The 17565-nt window shown below is 41.4% G+C and overlaps 2 protein-coding genes across 2 annotated transcripts in view; one reads left to right on the forward strand and one right to left on the reverse strand.

The window, feature by feature from the left end:
- Nucleotides 1–17565, reverse strand: part of polr2eb (RNA polymerase II, I and III subunit E, b) — a 311979-nt gene that overhangs the window by 73854 nt on the left and 220560 nt on the right. The window lies entirely within an intron of this gene.
- ncanb (neurocan b) overlaps nucleotides 437–17565 on the forward strand; it is a 110266-nt gene continuing 93137 nt past the window's right edge. Inside the window, exons 1-6 of the mRNA XM_072438482.1 lie at nucleotides 437–650; nucleotides 1279–1447; nucleotides 5141–5315; nucleotides 7021–7148; nucleotides 10952–11245; nucleotides 15226–15972. Coding sequence (XP_072294583.1) covers nucleotides 450–650; nucleotides 1279–1447; nucleotides 5141–5315; nucleotides 7021–7148; nucleotides 10952–11245; nucleotides 15226–15972 — 1714 coding nt within the window. The 5' untranslated portion in view covers nucleotides 437–449. The remainder of the gene's footprint in view (nucleotides 651–1278; nucleotides 1448–5140; nucleotides 5316–7020; nucleotides 7149–10951; nucleotides 11246–15225; nucleotides 15973–17565) is intronic.

The raw sequence follows: 17565 nt of genomic DNA on the forward strand, positions 1-17565 counted from the left end.
TCACTTTTAAACCAGTAAGGACAAATGTTCTAGAACGTTTTGTAGAATTTGTGGTCAAACTCAGATGAAGTACTTGTACACACTATTTAAAAAACGTCATATTCGAGCAGAAAAGCCAAATTGGACCAAGTCACTTGTTTTCTATTGGCTTGATCTTCTCCAAACCATGTCTTCTATGATCATGCAGGGTCAATGAACAATAGTACATCAGGCTTTATTGACTTGTATATTTGGTACAAGGTCAAAAGTAGCAGGACACAAAGAGGGACAGACCACAAACAACACCTTTTTCATGACATAATTGACATAATCAGCTGCTTCTTATTTACATTTGTCAGTCTTTCTAGCATAATGTCACACTACTAGCCTTTAGAATTAGATAAGTAAAGAAAAAGTATTGATTTGTCTTCTTTGTTTCCTCAGGACTCCCTGGAGACACTGTGGTGAACATGAGGAAGGTGACCCATAAGACCATCACCGAGGAGCTATCCAGAACGGTGCTCCTGCCCTGCCTCTTCACCCTGCGTCCCGGGGCCAGCTCCTCCCCCGAGCCCCCCAGGATCAAATGGACCAAGGTGTGGGGCCAGCGCGGCTCTGACGGCCTGCAGAAGGAGCAGTCGGTGCTGGTGGCCAAAGATAATGTGGTCAAGGTATGAAGGACACCATTTTGCATTGATTTGAGGGCTTTACTGGCAGCTGAGAATATGATGGTGCTTTTGTGTTAGTAATAAAACTGTCTTTTGTGGACAGGACAGAATGAGCATGATATGAGGCTGAAAATTGGGGAGAACCATTCAGAAAATTGCTGTCAGGAATCAAACTCAAAACTAAACCTTATTTTAAGTGCATATGGCAGGTTTTCATGTTTTTGTCATTATGACATGGTTTAGTGTCTTAGAATATTTTTCATAGTTTCACATCAGTTAAGGGGAATTTCGTGGGGAAAAATACATAATGGATCCACCTCTACTTATGTCATCAACACAGAAATCCCATCCAAAATGCAGGAACAATGCACACGGAACACATTTTTTGAGGGTTTAAACTTTTATTTTGCAAAATAATATCTATTTCTAGGTAACATCTGTTTCTAGGTAACATTTATGACAATACCTCGCATCTGAGAAATGAATAATAAACTACAAAATAAATAAAATACAAATAAAGTTCAATCTTAAAATGGGATTATGTTAAATATATTTTACTGAAATGCTTAGTTTAACCTGCCATATGCTCTATAATATTCAATTGGATGAGCTAACAAGTTTTTCTGTTCAGGTAAAGAAGGCTTTCCAGGGCCGAGTGTCGCTGCCCGGCTACAACAAGAACCGCTACAATGCCTCTCTGGTTCTGACTGAGCTGCGCTCCAGTGACTCAGGGCTGTACCGCTGTGAGGTTGTGGTGGGCATCAACGATGAGCAGGACACAGTGCCCCTCGAAGTCACAGGTATACACTACACTGATTTCGATAATTAAAATTCAATTGCCCATAATAAAGTTGTCCTTTTCAGAAGATTTGGTCTTAATGTGGGTTACAGGGTGATTCATTCTCATTTGTTCACCAAAGATACATTTTATCCATAAGCTGCATTGAATTATATAGAGGCTTTGTTTTTCCAATTGCTCATTTCTTTTAGCAGTGGCCATTTGTTTCACCCAATTGAAATCCAGTTTAAATCAATGGGCTGAATAGACAGAAAAAATATGAACACACCAATGCAATTGATTTTTCTTTACTTGTCTTACATTGCTTATCTGTGATGGGGAAATATCTTGCGTAGCAGAGAGAACTGTAGCTCCTCTAGGTATTTCTAACTTGTTATATTATATTGTCCCCTTTATATATTTAGCCTCCCTACTTTTTAAGGTATAAAAAGAAACCATAAAGGTTTAAGTAGCGTCTCATATGAACATGACCATTGCAATTACAACAATAGTGAAGTCAAACAACCTAATTAACCTTGTTCAACTGCCATATTACAGGGTTTTTATCCACAAAAGGGCTGGTCTAAACAAACAGACCTCTCGTATGTAGAGCTCCCATATGGTGGTCATGCTTTGCCACTATGAATAATAATAACCCCTGTTTTTCATGTCTTAAACAGTTATTACATACAGTCCAGTGGCTCTGCAAAATTTATGACTTTGGCAAAAGGTTGAGAGAACAAGCCCGCATTAAACATCATTGACCTGGACTGCGCCGCTTGTGCACTGAGCCGTTAATGAAACCAATAAGGTAGATAAGCAGCTCTATATGCCACTGTCATTTAAACCGAATCCGGGACACCATTATTGCCCTTGTAAAATTATATGAGTATTTTAAGAGCAGATCATCAACTTTTTTTCAGGTCAGTCCCTATTTTTAATAATAACGATTTCTTTTCATAATGGCCTGAGGGATTTGCACTATGCTTGGACACTCGTATTAAACCAGAGCTAATGTTGCTGGCATAAGCAACCATAAAAGACTCAAGAGCTTTTCAGCCTCATTCTTTTACACAGAGAAAGCACATTTTAGCTGCATCACCTTCTATGTACTTATGTCCATGTGTTTAGTAATAGTGATGGTAAAAACAGGGCTATGTGCTGCACATGGTTAACGATGACTGCGTTACTGCAATATACAATATGTGATATGATAAATCACATGTATTAAGGAGGCAAAATTATACTTTATACTTTATACACTGTTTTGCAAAATCTACAATAAACATTTAGAGATATATAATAATACAGCAATCTGCCTTAATGCTACAGTATTGTCGTTTCTACATTAATAATTAAATAAATTAGTTTGTTTTTTACAAGATGAAACTGAATGCCCTTAGAACCCCTTACTTTGTATTTTGTGAGCCAGACCCCTGCATCCACGCTCACTCGGCCAATCGATTTGCGCTGCATGAAAACCTCTCCTTTAGAGGGAAACCAATTATGCCGGCGGTGAGGGGAAGCCATCTCCTGGGCCTCGTCTTAATTGGCAGGCTTGCTACATGGCAGAACGCAGCATGTCCCCACTAATACTACTGAGTGCATAACGTATTAATTAACAGGTATTGATACTCCGTAGCTATACCAACATCACATTACTCACATTGCAGTCACATTTCACCACTCTATACTGCAGTTAGACATAACCTATTGTCTCCAATGTATTGACACTTGGGTCGGTTTGTTTCCCCAGTTAGAATATAGAGTCACTGATTGTATGTGTCTCGTGAACTCATTCATTATGGCAATCACAGTTGTATACGGTCTTGTTCTAACTGTCAGAATCAAACCAACCCAGCCTTTTGCACATGGGTTTCTGGCATAATGCAATGTTTATTTTATTTTGGTGTCTGTGGTCAATATATTGGTTATTTAATTTACCAACGCAACTGAAAGCAAATCCATAGAAGAAACTCAATGCGGCACAGTCCGGAATGATTGTGGTATTTTGCAGGATTTTCATGTCCGATACATATTTTTATTATTGACAAATTGCTACATTTACATTTTCAAATGTCACTCGGAATCTGACTTTTTAAAATAATCACAGGGAAGTACAAAGCAGTGGCAAAGCAGGACAATTATTCAGACCTGGATGAATAAATCGAAAAACAACTTTGAGTACCGGTATGTTAATGATGACTGAACAGTGGTACAACAGGATTAAAAGCTCATTTAGGTTGATTAAGCATTACATGATTGCTTAAATTTGTAAAGTTTTGCTTAGTTGAAACCTGTTAACAAGTACAACATTGTAACATTATTGGTATCCCAATTGTGGCTTTTCTAATGTTGAGCTAGCTTAATGCACACAATTTATGCTTTTGCTCGAAATGTAACAATTTCGTTTCTTCTCTTTAATAACACTCCTTTTGGGTACTTATTACCATAACTGTGTGCACTAGCTAACAAGTACAGCACATTAGTAGTAGTTGTGACTGAATCTTCTATTTCCCAAGTGTGCTACCACAAAATATCCCTGTGGATTTCAGATATGACTCTGCTTTAAACCACACAATGGCTGTAAAGTGGGGAGCACACTGCTTCTATCTGAGAGCCTCCACTTTCTATCGTGCTACAATGAGGACATCATGCAGTCATAAATGGTACCTTCCTGCTCCTCTCTCAGGAGACTGGACCAATATGTGAGGAGGCTCAGGGTAAAAATAGAGCAATGAGCTATTGGCTATACTCGAGTCTCCTGTGGTATAGCCCTGGCCTGGCTTCCCCATTCTGTGAAAAACACAATGCAAGAGGCCTATTTGTCTCTTGTGAGCAAATTAACCAGCAACCTTTCTTTATTTGTACTATCTTTGTCATACAGTATACCCACATAAGAGGACAAAAATAAGAAAGAGCCCTGGTCCATGTTGTTGTGGTGTGGCAGAAGTACTACAGTGAACCCCACTGGGATCAGTGCAAGTGTGTTTGCATGTACTACTTTGCACCTTTTACTCAAAATGTGGATTTGCCACCCAGTCCATTATCAAGTACCTCTGTCCCTCCAGTGGTCCAAATCAAAGAAGATAAAGAAGTAGGTTTATTCCAATGGGCAGCAGTGTTTGGTATCAAAATATAGATAGCCTTTTGAAATATAACTTGGGCTGGACTTGTGGAATGCACAATCAATGTAAATTGAATGTGCACATTCAAAGTAGATTAATTATTTCTTTGGATTATAGTGGGCAGTATCAAAAATAAGAAAACGTAGTGAATTCTATGATAATTCGAACACTACAAAGCAACACTTTTTGTCTCTAGCACTCTAAAAGCGTGATTCTCAGTATATAGTACTCCTACTCTTTGTTGTGACACAACAAACTGTAGCAGGCAGTAATATTTTGTGTCTTTTAAAAGCAATGAAATAAACATTGGTGCTGTTTGTCATTCACTGTATCCAAGGGCAACGTCTCTTTCTCACTAATGATGAGCCAAGCGAGTGTCTGATGCAAATGAGATACACCATTGCTGCTTTTGAACTTGGATACTGCTGTTTCCTCCTGCGCGGATTGAACAATGTCAGTCACTACGGCGATAATGTCTAGAGAACTTTGTGTTCTGAGTTTCTGTGGTACATAATAGTTTAAGGTTAAATGCAATATATCATAAAAATACCGGTAGTCATAAGATAGTTTCACTTTTCTCTCTGTAGGTGTGGTGTTTCACTACCGGGCCCCTCATGACCGATACGCCCTGACTTTTGATGATGCCAAGCGGGTGTGTGTGGAGAACTCGGCGGCCATTGCCACCCCGGAGCAGCTGCAGGCTACATTCGCTGACGGCTACGACAATTGTGACGCTGGGTGGCTCTCAGACCAAACTGTGCGGTAAGAATAACACTATCAGCAGCTGAATGTGTGAAAGACGATATTTTGTTTCTTAACACTGAAGTATTTGGCCACCAGTTAGGGAGTTATCATGCAAAAAAGGTCTTATCATGCTCAAAACACAATCAATTCAAAAAGCGTCTATTTATTTGTCTTGTGTTGGATTTTAAAATAAATTGGCAACAGATAAAAACTATGGTTTGCAAATTGAAACTAATCTGCTTTCAGTGTAAAAAAGTACAAACACAGCTTAAAAGTAAGACCTTTTTTTTTCTTGATTTTGACTGCAAACAATGATAAATAAATGTGGCTTTATTCTGTAAATAACTTTTGGTATTCCACACTTTGTTTGAATAGCTTTCTCCTGTGTCTCAGCTAGAATAATTTTGTCTGTATGTATTGTATATTTCAATATCAGTAGACTCTGCGTGGGTTGTACAGTTCATTAGTGTACCTCTATTGTGCAGCTCTTGACAACTGAATGGTCTGAACACACTGCAATATTTCCAAAGACCAAGTGGCTCTTTTAAACCGCCTCTATGCTGTTGTTTTCGGTCAGTGTAATATACTCAATTAATTTAGATGAAAAAGTGCTGATATAATGAGATATTTTTAAATGGAAAGCCACAGCACATAATTAAACGTAATTGCTTGTTTCAAAGTGTCAAAATGTGGTTTACAGTTCTGGCTTCAGTTTGCCACCTCTCATTAAGTCCCTGTTAACATCTGCAGCGACTCAGCGTTGTCAAGCACGTCAACATTTTAATTTCAAACCATTGTTGCTCCAGTTGCAAAGGAGATGTGTTTTTTTTGAAGCCTTTAATTTTTTTTTCCTGCCTCGACCATCCCGCGGCACAGCTTCTTCCTGCTTTACGCTCTCCTTGTTCTCACTCGAGAGCAGCCTAATTGGTGCAGATCCAGGAGGCGTGAGTTTCATCAGCCCAGAGAAAAGTGTCCAATTAATAGTGTGGCAAAAATACAGACATCAGTCAAAGCCCTGTCACTTTGTACACAAAACCAACTTGGATTTCTTGAAGTTGTGTGTCACATGCGTGTTTTCTCATAGCACTTCCTAAGCCACTCCATGCCCAGTGTAATCTTTTAATCAGCCTCTTTCCCTGTGCCCTGTGCTGTTACAATCGATGTTCTTGTCGAATAATTGCCCAGTTGGAGACTTAATATAGATTGTGGTTTTCTCAGCCCTTACAAAGTCACTGGAGGCACTTTTCACCTCTCCCCTGCACTCTCTCCCAGGACTTTCTTTTCTCTCTCTAAACTACAAAGAAGCTGACATTCCTAGCACAAATGGCAGTGAATTAGACGCATTTAGACACATATAATACAAAAAAACAACAGTTGGTTAATTATACTGGAAGACAAAGTTGAAAGAAACAAGGTGCTCTATCTGTGGGATTGCTTTCTAATTGCCCCCTCGAACTCAGAGAATTTTGTCAGCACGTTTGAATGTGAGCTTATTTATTTATTTACTATGTCTATTTGTGCTTTGTTGAAGGGAATTAAATAATCTCTAAATGTATGGTCTATACTAAACTGTTAATGTATCAGTCTGAAATACAGACTCTGGTGTAAGTGTATCTTCTTTATGGTGTTGTTTTTAAATATTCATTGTACATTTGGCGTTTTATGTTTGAACCAACTGTGTTCAGATTATGGTTTATGCCCTCCTTTTTCTGCTCTCTCGCAGCTATCCCATCCAGTCTCCTCGGCCTGGTTGCTATGGCGATCGAGAGGACTCACCCGGAGTGCGAAACTATGGCAATAGGTCCCCTGACGAGCTGTTTGATGTCTACTGCTTCGCTAAACAGCTGCAAGGTATGAGTCTTGAGCTTTGACAACTCGGCGTGAACGGGAAAGCACATACCAATGCACTTTTTAAACTTCTGACAACAATATGCACGGTGGTCAATTTTGAAATCTCAGTTAGTGTCACGTGTAACAAGCTCCTTTGAATGGTTTCCCACCCGAGAAAGCGATCAGTACTGATGACTCAAAACTGGATTTCACTCATTATTGTCCTTTCGTTCTTTATGAACATAAAGATTTGGATTAAAGCTGCGATCAGTCGGTCAGCCAGTCAGGTGAGAACCCTTTAACAGACAACACCAGTAAGTACATAATACTAATTAGCAGCACAACTGCCATTTTAAATAAACCTGGCAGTTAAAGTTACATTTCATAATCCAGCATAGATAATTGGGAGAAGTAACGCTACAGCTATTTCTACTGCGGCTGATAGCCAATTGGTTCTGCCTGGTCCCAGAGGGCGGAGCAGACTGCAGCTCCACGCAACCGTTAGTGCCCTGTGATAAAACCAACATAGATCAAATACATCCTGTGCAGAAATTGTTTAAGTCAATTTGCAAATCACTGCAAGCAATTAGACTCATGTTTTACTACAAAAACTCAAAAATAAAGGGAGAAAGTTTGTTTTTAGTCCTACTTTCTGTTTTTTGTTTTGGTCACTGAAAGTTCAGCCACACAATGTTCAGCAGGTGGGATAACTTTGTCACCCTCGATCAATCATGTCAAGGAATGAATTTAAAAATAGACATGGTGTCATTTGTCAAAATCCAAAGCTATTTATTTTGACTGCCATAGGTCAACAATACCTCCCAAACTCCCCTATTTCATGTTCCATCTCATCCAGTTCAATTAACCTCATCTTAAACGGCAAAGCATTTTCCTGCAGCTATCACGATAATTCCACTAAAGCTCATAATAATAATAATAATAATAATAATAATAATAATAATAACTTTTATTTATATAGCGCTTTTCAGTGACCCAAAGACGCTGAACATAATAAAAAAAGGGGGGGGTATTTACAGACAGGGGGGGACAACACGTACAATACACATTAATATACAGATAAAATGTACAAGACAGAAGAAGTAGAGAGAAAAAGATGGGGATGTTCCTGCAGCCGGTGTTGCGTTTGCTGGTATGATGATGCGTATGGTCCTCCAGAAGCTACTGTCAAGGTAGCCATTATTAAAGATGCTGTACTTGATCTTAAAACGGGAAAATCACAACCTTTCTATTTTAAAACTGTTAGCAGCAGTGCAAATTTATTCCTCACTTTTTCAACGCATCCTTATTATTCACTGTGATGAGTTTATAAGTGCATTTCACAACTTTTAGAGGCCAGATGGAAGTTTGGTTGGAGGATTTGCTTCATGTTTTGCACCTGATGAAAAACATCGTATTATGTTATTTTGACCCTATTTGGTTATTTGTGTATTTAAATGGATCCCATTAGCTGAAAGCAGTGCAATCAGCTTGTCTTCTTGGGTCCTTTACAAGTAAAATTACATTTCAAATACAATAACATGGATATAAAACAGATTATATTTCAAGTACAATAACATGGATATAAAACAGATTGCATTTCAAGTACAATAACATGGATATAAAACAGATTGCATTTCAAGTACAATAACATGGATATAAAACAGATTGCATTTCAAGTACAATAACATGGTTTTCAATCATTCAATTTCATTATAGTAACAATTTAACAGTTCTTTGCAACTTATGTTAAATTTTAGTGCATGATAGTATACAGTACAATTTTAAATGACACATTTGTCTTTGCAAGTGTTATATTTTTAACACATGACTCTTTAGTTTAATTTTAATTGATTGCTTATTTTTGAGTTGACAGATTTTTATAGAAATGCGGTTCCAAATGGATATTGCTCTGTACAAAACAGGATTTGGGATGTGGTTGGATAAGATGACCATTGGCTGCGGTTCTACTGATCACAGTAGCCTTTGATGCAATATAAAAGCAGGCATTTTTAAGGTCATTGTGTTGTATAACAAGGTGCCTAATGTAACTTGTATTCTTTTGTCTAAATTAAGCCATGACAGAGTGGAATACATCAGTGCTCTTTTAGAGCTGCTCTTATCTGTACTCGGGTTATTGAATGCCCCCTTAGTCCCTGCAGCATTCATAGAAGCTTACACTAATGGTATAGCTGCATTTAAGTTGTATTTACCTGAAAACACACACACACACACACACAACATGTGGTGATCTTTACCTTGGGGGCATTCAAAACCATAACCAACATACTGTTCATCGAAATGTTCCATATATTATATGTCACATCGTATGGACACCTGTAGGTCTCATACACTCAAGTGTTTGTTACACTCTGTGCAATTAGGCAAGTGATTAAAGTAATCAGGAGATAATTATGCTCTAACGATAGAAATTACTATGTGATTTATAGCTGTTGTTTTGACAATGAAAATAACCAGCTGGAATGATAAAATCACTCTGTTTATGGGGGAGTCATGTATTGTATTAAGACCTGCTTCTTCAGACTTTATATAATCTGGATGTTGTTCAAGTCAATTGATAAAGGATGTAGATGTCTGAAACTATTCAATTCATTGACCAAAGGTTTTTTGAAAGTAATTCCACAACCATAGGCTTGTTGAAGCATCAAATTCTTGTTTTTATTGTAACATATCCAAATGTGTAAAATGCTTCTCGGGATTTTCTTTATTTGTTGTCTTTATTTGTGATAAAAGACTCAATACACTTCTGTCTATGTGTTTAGCTGTTCTCTTCCGTTCCACACCTGTTTTGAATTAGCCTTTCTCAGAGTGGTTTATTTTTTGGATCACAGAAGTGTATTTCTGTATTATTACGTCCTAAAAAAATATATTTATATTCACAGCAAGAGGATTTTCTTTCCTCCCATTTCCTCTACGAGTCTCCACATCCTCAACAAAGCCAACAAAAGAGATAAAGAGACTGCCAGGCACATCAGCTTTTAAATTAAAAAAAACATCAACAGTGACAGTCCAAACTTGGGACAACTACAGTATCATTTAAAACACAGGAGCCAACAAAACAAACACTTTCTGTTTAAATTATGCTATAAAAATGCTACAACATTACATTGCTTTAATCCAGTATAATTGGTTTATAAAGAGCATTAAAATGCTTTAATTTGTTTAGTAAAGTCATTATTGAATTAAAATGTAAGTGAAAAACATATCCACAGCTCTTAAAGTTCTTATCCACCTTATTACGGAAGTTGGCCTGGGCGCCACCATCAGACGTAATCCTTCTTCCGGTTGTTCTAGTTAACATAGGGCTGCCGAACTCGAGAGAAAATAAGTTCTACACACGTTATTTTCAGGACGCCCAGTCAATCAGTGATTGACTGGGAGTTGACTTGAACATTGAACATTTTAAACAAATCAATCTACTTTATAACATATTTTAGTGACAAGACTTTTCCCTCGTTCTCCACTTAAATGAACGAAGTTCATGCCATTACAACAGAAGTACCGATCTGTGGCAAAAAGAGGAACAGTTTATAAATAAGACCCCAGATATGTGGAGAGATGTTCCCATCACAGTACATATTTATGTTTTTCAACCTATTTCAGCTGAAGCAAATTAATGACAAGATCAATAGGTTTAATAGTTTGATTAGGGTCATTAGGTCTTTACTTAACTTATAACGTAACTTGGATAAGTTTTATGGCATACTCTCAAACATTTCTGATGAAGCAATAACATAATTTAGACAAAAACATGAAAGAGTACATTGTGCACCTTTAAAGTCAACCAGCGCCTGTTCTTTTGGCAGGTGAGGTCTTCTACACGGCTGTGCCAGAGAAGCTAAACCTGGCCACGGCCTCCACTCACTGTCACGCTCTGGGGGCTCAGTTGGCGACAGTGGGGCAGCTGTACTTGGCGTGGCAGGCCGGGCTGGACCAATGTGACCCAGGCTGGCTGGCAGACGGCAGCGTTCGCTACCCTATCAACGTTCCCCGAAAAAACTGTGGAGGAGACGAGCCCGGGGTCCGGACGGTCTACAGCAACCCCAACCGGACCGGATTTCCAGACACTACTGCACTGTTTGATGCCTACTGTTTTGGAAGTAAATGAAATCACAAGTTATTTCTTTCAGTTTAATTTGTGTATGTTTTTTTTAATTAGCAGATGTTTTGCCTTAGAGAGTCGTTTCTTACATTGTATATTAAAAAAAAACAAAAAGACAGAAGGCAGCCAACTGTTCCCGTTCAATGGATTTTTTTTCCCACAGCTAATTCACATGCGAAAGCTGACGCCACTTGAAAATACTTCTGCCCATTGTAATTGCACAGACACAATGACAGTTTCATCTTTCACGCTCTTGACTCGTAATATCTTCACTGAAGCAAAACATCTGCATAACCTAATCACTTTGGGCAAACAGACGCAGTAGGAGAGGAGGGGCAGTGCATTTGTCAAAACAAACGCATAACAAATAAAGCTCTCAGTGGATTTAGCGATAGTGTTTGCACATTTACATTAATATTTAAAACCATCAACGCCGCACGGAGAATAATAACATGTCCATTAAAGTCTCTTGTCACGATTCTCTAAAAAGTGGACAAGACATATAATAATAATAATAATAATAATAATAATAATAATAATAATAATAACAACTTTTATTTATATAGCGCTTTTCAGTGACCCAAAGACGCTGAACATATATAAAAAAGGGGGGGTATTTACAGACAGGGGGGGACAACACGTACAATACACATTAATATACAGATAAAATGAACAAGACAGAAGAAGTAGAGAGAAAAAAATGGGGATGTAACAGGGGGTAGAAGAGTAGGCAACGGGGTAGAGGAGGCTAGGGGTAGGGGAGGTCATAGGCTTGGGTGAAGAGGTATGTTTTTAGGCGGGATTTGAATGTTGTGAGTGAGGGAGAGTGGCGGACAGGTTGGGGGAGGGAGTTCCAGAGTCGGGGTGCTGTTCGGGAGAATGCTCTGTCGCCAAAAGTTTTGAGTCGGGATGTTGGTGCAGTCAGGGTGAGAGAGGAGGAGGATCGGAGAGCTCGGGTGGGGCGGTGGGGGATGAGGAGGTCAGACAGGTAGGGGGGGGCAAGGTGGTGAAGAGCTTTGAAGGTGAGTTTTGGACCATTTGGAGTCTATGGAGGGAATGGGAGGAGATGCCAGTGAGGAGGGAGTTGCAGTAGTCGAGGCGGGAGGAGATGAAGGCATGGATAAGGGATTCAGCAGCGGGGAGGGTGAGGCAGTGTCGGATTTTGGCGATGCGGCGGAGGTGGAAGTATGAGGTCTTGACGATGTGGCTGACATGGGGAGTGAAGGAGAGGGTGGGGTCCATGATGACACCGAGATTGCGTACCAGGGTAGAGGGGGTGATGGTCGAGGTGTCGATGCTGAGTGAAAAGGGACCAGTTTTATTGAGAGTGGATTTGGTGCCAATGAGGAGGAGCTCTGTTTTGTCACTGTTCAGTTTGAGGAAGTTGAGAGTGAGCCATGATTTTATTGTAGAGATGCAGGTTTGGATGTGGCTGAGGGGAGGGTTTTGGGCGGTTTTGGTGGTGAGGTATATCTGGGTGTCGTCAGCGTAGCAGTGAAAGTCCAGGTTGAGTTGGCAGAGGATGTGACCAAGGGGGAAGATGTAGCAGATGAAGAGGAGGGGGCCGAGGACTGAGCCCTGGGGGACCCCTGCGTTACTGGGGAGAGGGTGGATGAGTGACCGGAGAGGGAAATGAACTCTTGCCTGTTGGTGAGGTAGGATGTGAGCCAGTCAAGTGCAGAGCCCTCAACACCCAGTTGGCGCAGCCTTTGTAGGAGGATGGAATGGTTTATAGTGTCAAAGGCTGCGCTGAGGTCTAGTAGTAACAGGATGTTGAGGGCCCCGGAGTCTGCAGAGGTGAGGAGATCGTTGAGTACTTTGACCAGGGCTGTTTCAGTGCTGTGAAGTGGGCGGAAGCCAGATTGGAAGGGTTCATAGAGGTTGTTTGACTGGAGGTGGGTGTGAAGTTGGGCGGCGACGATGCGTTCCAGATTTTTTGAGAGGAACGGCAGGTTGGAGATGGGGCGGTAGTTGGATAGGTTGGCGGAGTCTAGGGTGGGTTTTTTGAGGATGGGGGTGATGGAGGCCAGTTTGTAGATGGAAGGAACATGGCCGAGGGATAAAGACTGGTTGAAGAGGGTGGTGAGATGGGGGATGAGAGCAGGGAGGCAGGCCTTGGTTAGAGTCGTTGGGAGGGGGTCGAGAGAGCAGGTGGTGGTTTTGGAAGTGGTGATTAGGTCTATGATATGAGAGGAGTTAACAGAGGAGAAGGTGGTGAGGGGAGGGAAGGGTGGGTGGTCAGGGAGAGGGGGGGGGGGGGGGCAGGGGTGGGGGTGGTGATGGAGTTAATGGAGACGGCAGTCATGGAGCTGTTGATTTTGGAAATTTTGTCATTGAAGGCAAGGAGGAAAGAGTTGCAGAGGTCAGGGGAGGAGGGTGGAGTGGTGTCCGGTGGCTGGAGCAGCTTGTTGACGGTGGAGAACAGGGTGCGAGGGCTCCGGTGGGAGCTGTTGATGAGGGTGGAGAGGTGGGCAGATTTGGCGGCTTGGAGAGCGTCACGGTAGGAGATGTGTAATTTGAAAGCTTCGGCGTGGACGGTGAGGCGGGTTCTTTTGAGGAGTCGTTCGAGTTGGCGGCCAGTCTGCTTCATGGTGCGGAGTTCAGGGGTGTACCAGGGGGCGGGGTTGATGTATGAGACGGAGGAGGTTTTCCAGGGGGCTAGGGAGTCAAGGGAGTCGGAGAGGGTGGTGTTGAGCATGACAGCATAGTCGTCGGGGGAAGAGGGGGGGGAGTCAGGGGGGAAAGCAGAGGATATGAGCTGGGAGAGCGTGAGGGGGTTGACTGACTTGATATTGCGGTAGGTGATGGTGCGTTTTTTGGGGTTGTGGGGCGAGGGTAGGGGGGCGGAGAAAAGGATGCAGAGATGATCAGAGAGTGGGAAGGGAAGGGGGTGGGGCTTAGATATGGGTAGGAGAGAGGAACAGACTAAGTCCAGAGTGTGGCCTTTGGTATGGGTGGGGAAGTCAATGTGTTGGGTGAGATGGAAGCAGTCCAGGAGAGAGAGGAAGTCGGATGTCAGTGGGGCGTTGGGGCAGTCAATGTGGATGTTGAAGTCACCAGTGAGTAGGAGGCGGGCAGAGAGAGAGGATGCGATGGTGAGGAGTTCAGACAATTCAGTGAGGAAAGAGGGGTGGGGCTTTGGGGGACGATAGATCAGGATAGCGGTGATAGAGTTGGGGAGGGAGAAGGCGAGGTATTCAAATGATGAGATGGATGGAAGGTTGAGGTTCAGTTCAGTGATGGATGTAGATTTTTTATGAATAACAGCAAGACCTCCCCCACGCCCGGAGAGGCGGGGTTTGGCAGTGTAAGTGTAGTTGGAGGGAGTGGCTTGGTTGAGAGCATAGAAGTCCAGGGGCTGTTGCCATGTTTCACAGAGGAGAAGCAGATCAATGTTATTGTCCAGTAGCAGTTCAGATATAACAGGTGATTTGTTGGAGAGGGAGCGGCAGTTCAGCAGTGCAAGGGAGATGGATGGGGCATGCCTGGAAAACAAAGAAAATTGATAGCTGAAGTGATGGAGATTGTGTGTTTATTATGGCACCTCTTCGATGGGAGACAGTGTTATAGAAAGCTGATGTTGATTATCAGAGAAATGATTAGTCACAGCAAACATCTTCAAATTGGACGTGATCTGCAGTGGTCACTATGGGTGCATTCACCCTTATACACACACCACATCAAAATTAAGTCTAAACTGGGACTAAACCCGGAACTAAACCCAGACTAGATGAAGAACGTACCAGGACTAAGCTGGGCTCAAACCAGGACAAAAGGGAATCCACACAAAAGTAGTCCAGGCAAAAGGTGATGCATAAAGGAGCAGAATTGTTGTTCAAAATGTTACATCTTTCAAGTATATTGTGATGAAAGCTTAAAGTGTACCCTGCAGCAATAACAGGTTTACAACCCTTGGAGAAGTGTGTGATTTTGCTGTAGTGACGCAGATTGAGGTAAAATATTGTTCTTGTGTTTCAGCCCACCAGCCACACGGATTCCAAGCAGTAGAAGCTGTGTACCAGACCAACAACCCAGAGGAAGAAGCCGTTTCGTCTGTCGGTGAACCATTCAGAAGCTCCCCCTTTGCAGAGACCTCGACCTGGACTGGTCTTGTCAGTCCGGAAAACTCGGATATGCGTTCTGTACCCGGCACCGGAAACTCCTCTGAGATCTCCGAGGAGCATGTTGTAATCCATCTGATGCCTGAATCTGATAGTAGCTCCAATGCTTTAGGCCTGTCAGAGCTGGAGAACATCAAAAACCACGGTGACGAGGAGGACAGCGAAGAAGACGGCCGTTTAGCCAACATCTCAACTGTGTCTTCAGTGTCACAGCCCCAGAGCAGAAACAATGTGCTTGCCGACTTTGTCCACACTTTGATGAAACCTTTTAAGTACCTGACTGGAGACAAGGCGGTTGAGGTTGCTGAACTCGGAACATCAATGCCTCTGGAAGAAGCAACCGAGAACCACGTATTGACCGAAATGTCTAGCAGTAACCTGAGTGAGCCCAAATCGGACAAGGGAAGTTTGGACAACGCAATACCCGAGCAGAGGAGGTTCTCTTTTCACCCGTCTACAAATGGACTAGAGTCTTCTGAAGAGGGATTGTCTGAGCTGGAGAAGGAGATGATGCCGCTGGTGAAGTTACAACCTGCTGTTAACAACGCAGAGCAAAGGGAAACCGGCATCCAACATGAAGAAAGAGCTACTGGCACAACTAATGGTTAGTACCCTGCCTCACCTTCACACTAACTGATTGATTTGAGATTGAAAAGAACCATTTAGGGGTCATTATTTGTAATTCGGTGACACATGGCACTGGTAAATACAGGATATGTTTATGTCATGCTTTTTAAACCCATTCTGCATTCCAGTCTCTCATCTCTTCCCTCAAGGATGGCGTATTATATTCCTCCATAGGGCAAAGTGAAGTAGAGCCGTAAATTTAATTAAACCGTAATTGCAAACAAACACAAGGGCCGCAGCACAGCGCCATACATGCAAATGTTCATAAAGGAGAGTGTTTTTCTCTATTTTCTGATTTATTGACAAAGTGCCTTGCCCACGAGGAGCTAAAAGGTCTAAAAGGAATTCAACAAGCAATCATTAAATTCCTAACAGAAGTTTAATCTGAACTGAACAAATAAATAGGAACTTAAAGTGCATAGGATTTTTAAATTTTGACTTTATTTGGTGGGATAGTACTATAAATATAAATTATAGTTTTACACCAATCAACATTTATCTGACTATGCAAACATTACTCTACATGACATTTTTTGATACATTAGAGGAGTTTTGGCCCAGTGTTCACCGTGGTTGCTAGGTAACAGTTAAACAATAGGTTACATCACAACATTCCATCAGCCAATAATATGTATACATATGGTAGGCAGCTAATAAACATCTTTAAAATGCAGATTTTTGTTGGAATCAGAGGCGCGTCTAGGGGTGGCCGGGGGTGCCTGGGCCACCACTGAAATTTGATAGGCCACCCTAGTAGTTAGGCCATTTGTAATTTGTTGGGAGCTTGAAATGAGCACTTTGCTCAGGTCTTTCTCATAATTAGGCCACCTGGGGTCCAAAAGAATAAACAATAATTTCACTATAATTTATTATTTATTTTGTTAAAAGTTATACTCTAATAGTCCATATTTAGAGGAGCTTACTGTAATAGGATCTGCTTTATTTGCGTACACTGGACAAATAAACAACCATAATGTGTGACCTGAGCCGTTTTTGCATAAAGAAAGACCTAATCATTCTTCTAACATGTATATCCATGCATCCCTTGTGCATGTTGTGAATGTCACAGTGAAAACAAACTCTGAAAGGTCTATGTATTTTCAAAAGAAATTTACCACAATTACCTAATTTACTCTGATTTGCTTGGGACCCCCAAAAGTACACCAAACGGCTGGAAATGTGATTTGTTATATTCAAATTGTTCCTCCTCTGGCCTCCCCATTGTCACTCCTGTTTCAAAATCCTGGTGGCGCCACTGGTTGTTTGTAGGTCTAGTGACGAAAGCTGAGGTTACACTGTGATTTTTTTAGCCGAGTTTGAATTTTAGTCACACAACAATTGCAGGATCGTGTCGAACTTCGCCTCCTCCATGCGTCTGTCGTGCAGTGTACAGGGGTTATGAGCTGCGATCTCCTGCTCACAATAAATGCACAAATGCTAATCATACGAACATGTTTTGTATTTATCGTTAGTCGTGTACCTGCCAGCCATTTGATTTTCGTTTTAAAATGGGAAATCCAAAATTGGAAAACGAACAAGTCATTATTTCATTTCACACTGTAAATCAAGC

This window comes from Eucyclogobius newberryi, unplaced genomic scaffold (genome assembly GCF_026437365.1).
Source record: "Eucyclogobius newberryi isolate DKJ021-1_F unplaced genomic scaffold, fEucNew1.0.hap1 SCAF_9, whole genome shotgun sequence".
Classification (NCBI taxonomy): domain Eukaryota; kingdom Metazoa; phylum Chordata; class Actinopteri; order Gobiiformes; family Gobiidae; genus Eucyclogobius; species Eucyclogobius newberryi.